Source organism: Rattus norvegicus, chromosome 15 (assembly GCF_021556685.1).
Source record: "Rattus norvegicus strain SHRSP/BbbUtx chromosome 15, alternate assembly SHRSP_T2T, whole genome shotgun sequence".
In the NCBI taxonomy this organism is placed as follows: Eukaryota; Metazoa; Chordata; class Mammalia; order Rodentia; family Muridae; genus Rattus; species Rattus norvegicus.
This window is the reverse complement of record NC_141548.1, coordinates 29438959-29450735: the sequence shown is the minus strand read 5'-3', so window position 1 is coordinate 29450735 and position 11777 is coordinate 29438959. Positions and strand designations below refer to the sequence as shown.

At 41.2% G+C, this 11777-nt stretch overlaps 1 gene segment (V, D, J or C); it reads right to left on the bottom strand.

Moving 5' to 3' along the window:
* Positions 1-6725: 6725 nt before the first annotated feature.
* On the bottom strand, positions 6726-7552 carry LOC120097160 (T-cell receptor alpha chain V region 2B4-like). The segment is given in 2 exon segments: positions 6726-7325; positions 7504-7552. Coding segments are annotated over 2 exon segments (399 nt in total).
* Positions 7553-11777: the final 4225 nt, after the last annotated feature.

Here is an 11777-nt window from a genome sequence, read left to right as displayed (position 1 = left end):
GCAAGATCTAGTTTCAAAATCATATTTGATCATGATGCTGGAGGACTTCAAGAAAGACGTGAAGAACTCCCTTAGAGAACAAGTAGAAGCCTACAGAGAGAAATCGCAAAATTCCCTGAAAGAATTCCAGGAAAACACAATCAAACAGTTGAAGGAATTAAAAATGGAAATAGAAGCAATCAAGAAAGAACACATGGAAACAACCCTGGATATAGAAAACCAAAGGAAGAGACAAGGAGCCGTAGATACAAGCATCACCAACAGAAAAAAAGAGATGGAAGAGAGAATCTCAGGAGCAGAAGATTCCATAGAAATCATTGACTCAACTGTCAAAGATAATGGAAAGCAGAAAAAGCTACTAGTCCAAAACATACAGGAAATCCAGGACTCAATGAGAAGATCAAACCTAAGGATAATAGGTATAGAAGAGAGTGAAGACTCCCAGCTCAAAGGACCAGTAAATATCTTCAACAAAATCATAGAAGAAAACTTCCCTAACCTAAAAAAAGAGATACCCATAGACGTACAAGAAGCCTACAGAACTCCAAATAGATTGGACCAGAAAAGAAACACCTCCCGTCACATAATAGTCAAAACACCAAACGCACAAAATAAAGAAAGAATATTAAAAGCAGTAAGGGAAAAAGGTCAAGTAACATATAAAGGCAGACCTATCAGATTCACACCAGACTTCTCGCCAGAAACTATGAAGGCCAGAAGATCCTGGACTGATGTCATACAGACCCTAAGAGAACACAAATGCCAGCCCAGGTTACTGTATCCTGCAAAACTCTCAATTAACATAGATGGAGAAACCAAGATATTCCATGACAAAACCAATATACACAATATCTTTCTACAAATCCAGCACTACAAAGGATAATAAATGGTAAAGCCCAACATAAGGAGGCAACCTATACCCTAGAAGAAGCAAGAAACTAATCGTCTTGGCAACAAAACAAAGAGAATGAAAGCACACAAACATAACCTCACATCCAAATATGAATATAACGGGAAGAAATAATCACTATTCCTTAATATCTCTCAACATCAATGGCCTCAACTCCCCAATAAAAAGACATAGATTAACAAACTGGATACGCAACGAGGACCCAGCATTCTGCTGCCTACAGGAAACACACCTCAGAGACAAAGACAGACACTACCTCAGAGTGAAAGGCTGGAAAACAATTTTCCAAGCAAATGGTCAGAAGAAGCAAGCTGGAGTAGCCATTCTAATATCAAATAAAATCAATTTTCAACTAAAAGTCATCAAGAAAGATAAGGAAGGACACTTCATATTCATCAAAGGAAAAATCCACCAAGATGAACTCTCAATCCTAAATATCTATGCCCCAAATACAAGGGCACCTAGATATGTAAAAGAAACCTTACTAAAGCTCAAAACACACATTACACCTCACACAATAATAGTGGGAGATTGCAACACCCCACTCTCATCAATGGACAGATCATGGAAACAGAAATTAAACAGAGATGTAGACAGACTAAGAGAAGTCATGAGCCAAATGGACTTAACGGTTATTTATAGAACATTCTATCCTAAAGCAAAAGGATATACCTTCTTCTCAGCTCCTCATGGTACTTTCTCCAAAATTAACCATATAATTGGTCAAAAAAACGGGCCTCCACAGGTACAGAAAGATAGAAATAATCCCATGCGTGCTATCGGACCACCACGGCCTAAAACTGGTCTTCAATAACAATAAGGGAAGAATGCCCATATACACGTGGAAATTGAACAATGCTCTACTCAATGATAACCTGGTCAAGGAAGAAATAAAGAAAGAAATTAAAAACTTTTTAGAATTTAATGAAAATGAAGGTACAACATACCCACACTTATGGGACACAATGAAAGCTGTGCTAAGAGGAAAACTCATAGCGCTGAGTGCCTGCAGAAAGAAACAGGAAAGAGCATATGTCAGCAGCTTGACAGCACACCTAAAAGCTCTAGAACAAAAAGAAGCAAATACACCCAGGAGGAGTAGAAGGCAGGAAATAATCAAACTCAGAGCTGAAATCAACCAAGTAGAAACAAAAAGGACCATAGAAAGAATCAACAGAACCAAAAGTTGGTTCTTTGAGAAAATCAACAAGATAGATAAACCCTTAGCCAGACTAATGAGAGGACACAGAGAGTGTGTCCAAATTAACAAAATCAGAAACGAAAAGGGAGACATAACTACAGAATCAGAGGAAATTCAAAAAATCATCAGATCTTACTATAAAAACCTATATTCAAGAAAACTTGAAAATCTACAGGAAATGGACAATTTCCTAGACAGATACCAGGTACCGAAGTTAAATCAGGAACAGATAAACCAGTTAAACAACCCCATAACTCCTAAGGAAATAGAAGCAGTCATTAAAGGTCTCCCAACCAAAAAGAGCCCAGGTCCAGACGGGTTTAGTGCAGAATTCTATCAAACCTTCATAGAAGACCTCATACCAATATTATCCAAACTATTTCACAAAATTGAAACAGATGGATCACTACCGAATACCTTCTACGAAGCCACAATTACTCTTATACCTAAACCACACAAAGACACAACAAAGAAAGAGAACTTCAGACCAATTTCCCTTATGAATATCGACGCAAAAATACTCAACAAAATTCTGGCAAACCGAATCCAAGAGCACATCAAAACAATCATCCACCATGACCAAGTAGGCTTCATCCCAGGCATGCAGGGATGGTTTAATATACGGAAAACCATCAACGTGATCCATTATATAAACAAACTGAAAGAACAAAACCACATGATCATTTCATTAGACGCTGAGAAAGCATTTGACAAAATTCAACACCCCTTCATGATAAAAGTCCTGGAAAGAATAGGAATTCAAGACCCATACCTGAACATAGTAAAAGCCATATACAGCAAACCAGTTGCTAACATTAAACTAAATGGAGAGAAACTTGAAGCAATCCCACTAAAATCAGGGACTAGACAAGGCTGCCCACTCTCTCCCTACTTATTCAATATAGTTCTTGAAGTTCTAGCCAGAGCAATCAGACAACAAAAGGAGATCAAGGGGATACAGATCGGAAAAGAAGAAGTCAAAATATCACTATTTGCAGATGATATGATAGTATATTTAAGTGATCCCAAACGTTCCACCAGAGAACTACTAAAGCTGATAGACAACTTCAGCAAAGTGGCTGGGTATAAAATTAACTCAAATAAATCAGTTGCCTTCCTCTATACAAAAGAGAAACAAGTCGAGAAAGAAATTAGGGAAACGACACCCTTCATAATAGACCCAAATAATATAATGTACCTCGGTGTGACTTTAACAAAGCAAGTAAAAGATCTGTACAATAAGAACTTCAAGACACTGAAGAAGGAAATTGAAGAAGACCTCAGAGGATGGAAAGATCTCCCATGCTCATGGATTGGCAGGATTAATATAGTAAAAATGGCCATTTTACCAAAAGCAATCTACAGATTCAATGCAATCCCCATCAAAACACCAATCCAATTCTTCAAAGAGTTAGACAGAACAATTTGCAAATTCATCTGGAATAACAAACAACCCAGGATAGCTAAAGCTATCCTCAACAATAAAAGGACTTCAGGGGGAATCACTATCCCTGAACTCAAGCAGTTTACAGAGCAATAGTGATAAAAACTGTATGGTATTGGTACAGAGACAGACAGATAGACCAATGGAATAGAATTGAAGACCCAGAAATGAACCCACACACCTATGGTCACTTGATTTTTGACAAAGGAGCCAAAACCATCCAATGGAAAAAAGATAGCATTTTCAGCAAATGGTGCTGGTTCAACTGGAGGGCAACATGTAGAAGAATGCAGATCGATCCATGCTTATCACCCTGTACAAAGCTTAAGTCCAAGTGGATCAAGGACCTCCACATCAAACCAGACACACTCAAACTAATAGAAGAAAAACTAGGGAAGCATCTGGAACACATGGGCATTGGAAAAAATTTCCTAAACAAAACACCAATGGCTTACGCTCTAAGATCAAGAATCGGCCAATGGGATCTCATAAAACTGCAAAGCTTCTGTAAGGCAAAGGACACTGTGGTTAGGACAAAACGGCAACCAACAGATTGGGAAAAGATCTTTACCAATCGTACAACAGATAGAGGCCTTATATCCAAAATATACAAAGAACTCAAGAAGTTAGACCGCAGGGATACAAATAACCCTATTAAAAAATGGGGTTCAGAGCTAAACAAAGAATTCACAGCTGAGGAATGCCAAATGGCTGAGAAACACCTAAAAAAATGTTCAACATCTTTAGTAGTAAGGGAAATGCAAATCAAAACAACCCTGAGATTTCACCTCACACCAGTGAGAATGGCTAAGATCAAAAACTCAGGTGACAGCAGATGCTGGCGAGGATGTGGAGAAAGAGGAACACTCCTCCATTGTTGGTGGGATTGCAGACTGGTACAACCATTCTGGAAATCAGTCTGGAGGTTCCTCAGAAAATTGGACATTGAACTGCCTGAGGATCCAGCTATACCTCTCTTGGGCATATACCCAAAAGATGCCCCATCATATAAAAAAGACACGTGCTCCACTATGTTCATCGCAGCCTTATTTATAATAGCCAGAAGCTGGAAAGAACCCAGATGCCCTTCAACAGAGGAATGGATACAGAAAATGTGGTACATCTACACAATGGAATATTACTCAGCTATCAAAAACAACGACTTTATGAAATTCGTAGGCAAATGGTTGGAACTGGAAAATATCATCCTGAGTGAGCTAACCCAATCACAGAAAGACATACATGGTATGCACTCATTGATAAGTGGCTATTAGCCCAAATGCTTGAATTACCCTAGATACCTAGAACAAATGAAACTCAAGACGGATGATCAAAATGTGAATGCTTCACTCCTTCTTTAAAAGGGGAACAAGAATACCCTTGGCAGGGAAGAGAGAGGCAAAGATTAAAACAGAGACTGAAGGAACACCCATTCAGAGCCTGCCCCACATGTGGTCCATACATATACAGCCACCCAATTAGACAAGATGGATGAAGCAAAGAAGTGCAGACCGACAGGAGCCGGATGTAGATCGCTCCTGAGAGACACAGCCAGAATACAGCAAATACAGAGGCGAATTCCAGCAGCAAACCACTGAACTGAGAATAGGACCCCCGTTGAAGGAATCAGAGAAAGAACTGGAAGATCTTGAAGGGGCTCGAGACCCCATATGTACAACAATGCTAAGCAACCAGAGCTTCCAGGGACTAAGCCACTACCTAAAGACTATACATGGACTGACCCTGGACTCTGACCTCATAGGTAGCAATGAATATCCTAGTAAGAGCACCAGTGGAAGGAGAAGCCCTGGGTCCTGCTAAGACTGAACCCCCAGTGAACTAGACTGGTGGGGGGAGGGCGGCAATTTGGGGAGGGTTGGGAGGGGAACACCCATAAGGAAGGGGAGGGGGGTGGGGGATGTTTGCCCGTATACCGGGAAAGGGAATAACACTCAAAATGTAAATAAGAAATACTCAAGTTAATAAAAAAAAAAAAAGAAAAGAGAAAAAAAAGGTTTCTAGCTGAAGTATAAAAATTGAGACATAGTATATAAGAAGATGTGTAATGATGCTAAATTCAAGTGACTTCTTGTACTTTTCACCCCAAACATTATATTGAATGGTGTTGAGTACTTGATACAATGGAAGCAATTTTATTCAACTGAAAAAATCTGAATGGGAATGAAAGGAGTTAGGATATGAAACATTTAGAAGGAATTCTCTGTACATGTCTGTCTGTCTGTGTGTATGTGAGGTTGAGGGGTTGGTATACAGCTTGTGGGGGTTTGAATAGAAATGGCTCCTGTAAACTCATTTGTTGGAATTCTTGGCACTATTAGAAGGTGTGGTCCTGTGGGAGTAGGTATGGCCTTGTTGGAGGAAGTATGTATCTGTGGGAGCAGGCTTTGAGGTGTCTGATGCTTATGCCTGGCCTTGGTAGTCCATAGTTCCCTGCTTGCTCCTTTCAGATCCAGATGTAGAACTCTCAGCTCTTTCTCTAGCACCATGTCTACCTGTAGGCTACCATGCTTTCCACCATAATGATATTGAACTAAACTTCTGAATCTGTAAGCCAGCCCCAATTAAAGGTTTTCTTTTATAAGAAAAAAAAATTGCTATGGAATGAAGGCATCCTAGATATTCATCAATAAAAGAATGAATAATGAAAATTTGGTGGATATATGTGTGTGTGTGTGTGTGTGTGTGTGTGTGTGTGTGTGTGTGTGTGTGTAATTAAGCAATGGAGAAAAATGAAATTATAGAATTCCCATGAAAATACTGTAGTGTGAATTATTCTGTCCTCATATAGAAAAGTGCATATGAATCTTAGCTTCTAATTTTTATCTCTATGCACTCATGTGACTATGAATGTGTGTAGAAAGCTGCACATAAAGTGAAAGGGGCACTCAGGGAGATGACTAGGGAGGTAATGGAGCACAAGGTAGAATGGGGAACGAGGAAATGGTAGAAGGGATAAGCTTGGGAATGGGTCAACCAAAAGTAAATGTGTATGAAACTGCCATAGAGAAACCTGCTACATCGTAAGTTAGCTTTCAAAAATTAGAAAACAAATATTTTTTATTGAAAGATATTTAAAAGCACAGGGCTGTAGAGTTGATGGTTGTCTTTATGGCATGGTATGTGGTAAGCCTTATGGCCATGTGTTTTTTCTTCCAGCTCAACAACATATGCCCTTTAGTAGTGTGTGCATTATTGTATAACCATCCACATGTAAGAAGAAAAAAGTGGAAAACATTTCACCCGAACTAGTAATGTGCCTTTCCTATCAGGATTACTTTTTTCTTAATGTTAAAATATGTTCCAGGATAATCATGCCCTCTGTATTCCTGCTTATAAGTCCCACAGCATATAGAATAGAATGGAAACAGAATGTCTCTGCTGTGTGGTCTGTGACCTATGTCAGGACTTGATGCTGCACAGTAGGTTTGCATGCAGCCTGCAGGTGCCTGGGTAGCACTGTGTGCTCACTGCACACAAGTAGAGAGCAGAGTCACCAGGCTGGGAGTCTCTGATGTGCAGGAAAACATGTAGGCTGGCTGTATTGAGCTGAATTGTGAATCTGCCTTCTTCCTTTTCACCAGTGGAGATGATGGACATTAGCTCCTTGAGTTCTTTCCCAGGATGTTGTCTATACCATGCGAAATACTGAGAAGCACTACTGCTGAAAGTGCAGTTGAGAGAAGTCTTGGCTCTCTCTGGGACAATGAGAGATTCTGGGCTCTGCTGCACCTTCTGCTGACTGCTCACCCCTGTGCAGAAAGACAAAGGTCACAAAATCAAGACTAGATGCATATGGATTCTAACACTTTTCCATGGGCTTCTCACTTCCTAACTGGAGATTTAAAATACCTGAGTTTCTACCATTTGCCTGGAGCAGGCAAGAACTTTACATCCCACATTGGATCCCAAAGGAATTTCCAAACTTACCATTTAGCTGGAGCCACAGGACCACTAGGGAAACACTGAAGGATTTCATTCTCGCCTCCTCCCTCTTCACTGAGGACTGAAATCCTCAACTCTAAGTTGACAACTAGAAAAGGGATCTTTTTGTGACCTCAGAAGCACCAAGCCTTTCTGCCACCCCTTTCTTTGCCCCCTCCTCCTCTTCCTGTACTCTTCTTCTCCCCCACTCTACCCCATCCCCCACTTCTCTCCCTCTTGAAATCTTGAGATCCCAAAGAAAACATTGCCATCTTGTGGACTCATGAAAGTGACCAAAGAAAGATTCAAACTGTGAAGAATTCTGACTTAACTAGTAAAAAGCAAAACACTTGAGAGTTTAGTTGGAGTTTTGAAGAGACGTTTGCTCCAAGTTAGGATTGGGGGAGGAAGAAGGGAATAGGCGAGCTTGTTTGTTTACACTTAGCAGATGTTGTCCTCTTTCTCTGTAATAATAGGTTTCACTCATAAGTAGTCACCTGCACTAAAAAGTCACCTATGAAAAGTCTGCAATGGAGATCTGAATGAGTTTGTTTTTTGGGTCTTTTTTGGTTTGTTTTGGTTTTTTTGTTTTGTTTTGTTTTGTTTTGTTTTTGACAGCATAACTCTTAACTCTTATCACCTCAAACATCTTCATTCAAATGCATTTTTAAATTTAGTTTTTGTTTCTGAGTTTTTTTATTATTGTTCATCCCCTGCATTTCACATCATGTAGCCCAATTCCATTCATATCCAGGGCACTTTGTATCCATCTTCCTTCCTTGTAACCTCCCTTCCCCCACCAAAAGCAAAATAAAAAACAAATAAAAATAAACAAAACAAAATAAAATCTCATTGTACATATACTGTGGGACACAGTACGATATATTTCAAGCTTCAGAAATGGTCTAAACAGGCTGTTTATTTAGGTGGGAGCTAGATAGGCCTGGAATTCTTCATTCTATTTGGAGCCAGGACCAAGTAAACAGAATTTTACTTGAGTTGGCACAGGAGACGGGGGTGAATGCAACACCTAAACTGTAAATGGAAACTAGTGAACTTGTTCATTTCTCTAATTATTCTCTTGTCCTGATTAAGTCCTGTTGACAGAAATTGATCTGTGAAAGTTCTTTTTTTTTTTTTATTAACTTGAGTATTTCTTATTTACATTTCGAGTGTTATTCCCTTTCCCGGTTTCCGGGCAAACATCCCCCTAATCCCTCCCCCTCCCCTTCTTTATGGGTGTTCCCCTCCCCATCCTCCCCCCATTGCCGCCCTCCCCCCAACAATCTAGTTCACTGGGGGTTCTTTCTTGATTGCTTCTATTTCCATTTTTAATTCCTTCAACTGTTTGATTGTGTTTTCCTGGAATTCTTTCAGGGATTTTTGTGACTCCTCTCTATGGGCTTCTACTTGTTTAATTATGATTTCCTGGAATTCTTTCAGGGATTTTTGCGATTCCTCTCTGTAGGCTGCTACTTGTTCTCTAAGGGAGTTCTTCACGTCTTTCTTGAAGTCCTCCAGCATCATGATCAAATATGATTTTGAGACTAGATCTTGCTTTTCTGGTGTGTTTGGATATTCCGTGTTTGCTTTGGTGGGAGAATTGGGCTCCGATGATGCCATGTAGTCTTGGTTTCTTTTGCTTGGGTTCCTGTGCTTGCCTCTCGCCATCAGATTATCTCTAGTGTTACTTTGTTCTGCTATTTCTGACAGTGGATAGACTGTCCTATAAGCCTGTGTGTCAGGAGTGCTGTAGACCTGTTTTCCTGTTTACTTTCAGCCAGTTATGGGGACAGAGTGTTCTGCTTTCGGGCGTGTAGTTTTTCCTCTCTACAGGTCTTCAGCTGTTCCTGTGGGCCTGTGTCTGGTGTTCACCAGGCAGGTCACTTGCAGCAGAAAAGTTGGTCTTACCTGTGGTCCTGAGGCTCAAGTTTGCTCGTGGGGTGCTGCCTACAAGCTCTTCGTGGTGGCAGCAACCAGGAAGATCTGCGCCGCCCTTTCCGGGAGCCTCCGTGCACCAGGGTTCCAGATGGCGTTTGGTGTTTTCCTCTGGCGTCAGAGATGTGTGCAGAGTGCAGTCTCTTCTGGTTTCCTAGGCGTGTCTGCCTCTCTGAAGGTTTAGCTCTCCCTCCCACGGGATTTGGGTGCAGAGAACTGTTTATCCGGTCTGTCCCTTCAGGTTCCGGCAGTGTCTCAGGCACAGAGGTCCTGCCGCTCCTGGGCCCTCCCCCACGGGAACCCAGAGGCCATATACAGTTTCCTCTTGGGCCAGGGATGTGGGCAGGGGTGGGCAGTGTTGGTGGTCTCTTCCACTCTGCAGCCTCAGGAGTGCCCACCTGACCAGGCGGTGAGGTCTCTCTCCCATGGGGTCTGGGAGCAGAGAACTGCTGCGGGCCGGGATCCGCGGGTTTGGGACTCCCGGTAAACACCGGAAGTGCCCGGTCCTAGAGGAATTTTGCCTCTGTGTGTCCTGAGTTCACCAGGCAGGTCTCTTGCAGCAGAAAAGTTGGTCTTACCTGTCGTTATGAATATTTCTTAAGGAATGGATTTCTAGAGGTCAATTTATCTTATCTAGGTTAGTGGATTATATCTTTATAAATTGGTTGTGAATCTATTGTGTGGAATCATTGTGGACTGAGAATTTAATATATAAATCTGATTGCTAAATTTCAGCTTAGAGTCTTGATTTTAATGTGTTGCTGGGAGTTTGTACTATAACTACCAGGGGGCAGTTTCTGGGAGTGTGAGCAGAGTCTGCAAAAGGAAGCCTTAATAGGCCAGCCACTGCTGGACCCCTAGTTTCCTGATTTTACTGGGTAGCTGGGATCAGAGAGTTTGCAACTGACCAGCCAGGAGAGATGGCTAGCAATGCAGGTAGAGAGACAGACCTCTGGGGCTAGAAGACAGCTAAAGGTGACATAGTGTGGTGCCACACTGGAACCAGCCACTGGTGAGATGAAGGTATGCCTTGTGACCCAGTGGTGCCGGCACTAGCGAGGGATATAAGCTTCCATTATTTCCATTATTTAATAATTACCACAACAAGCACCATTTGATAAAGATGCTTTCTTTCGGTTGTGTGTGTGTGGTGGCTTCTTTATCAAAAAGTCAAGTGTCCACAGGTGTGTGGGTTTATTTCTGGGTCTTCAATTCTATTCCATTGATCAACCTGTCTGTCTCTGTATCAGTACCATACAGTTTACATCAGTATCTCTTGCTCTGTGGTACAGCTTGAGAACAAGGACGGTGATGCCTCCAGAAGTTCTCTTATTGTTCATGACTATTTTGGCTATCCGGGTTTTTTTGTTTGTTTGTTTGTTTTGTTGTTGTTGTTTTTTGTTTTTCCACATGAAGTTGAGAGTTGCTCTTTCAAGGTCTATGAAAAGTTGTGTTCTAATTTCTATGGGGATTGTGTTAAATCTGTATATTCCTCTTGGTAAGAGGCACATGTTTTGCAATACTATTAAGCTATTAAAAATAAAGACATAGTAAATTTTTCAGGCAAATAGAGGGAACTTGAGAATATCATCCTGAGTGAGGTAAACCAGTCTCAAAAGGACATGGATGGTATGCACTCACTTATAAATGGTTATTAGCCATAAAATACAGAAACTCCACAAACCCAAGGAAGCAAAGCAAGAAGGAAGGCCTAAGCAAAGAAGCTTGAATCTCACTTAGAAGGAGGAATAAAATAGTCATAAGAGGCAGATGGATGGAGGAAACTTGGAGGGAGGAGGAATGGAATGAGGGCTTCAAAATCTGGTGTGGGGAAAGACAGGCGAGATAGCTAGATGCCAAGAAAATGAATGAAAATCTGCAACTGACAGGGGTCAGAAGTTATGGGACATCTCCAGGTCAACACAGAGACATGGGATAAGGGAAAGAACCAAGAATAAATGGAGTGACCTTAGCTGTGACTCACTACATTGTTGATATGGAACCTGAAGAAGTCACCTCCTGTAGCCAGGCAAGAACCCCAGTGGAGAAATAGAGACACCAACCTACCCGCAAAACTTTTAACCCCAAATTTTATCTTGTCTATAAGAAATGAAGGCACAGGGGATGTAGCAGAGAATGAGGGAATGGTCAACCAATAACTAGCCCAACTTGAGACTCATCCCATGGGCAAGCACCGATCCCTAACAATATTAATGATACTCTGTTATGTTTGCAGATGATCAAGTTGTCCTCCAAGAGGCTCCACCAAGCAGCCAAACTAGACAGATACAGACACCAACTGCCAATCAGTAGATGGAGCTTAGGGACTCTTCTTATATCTT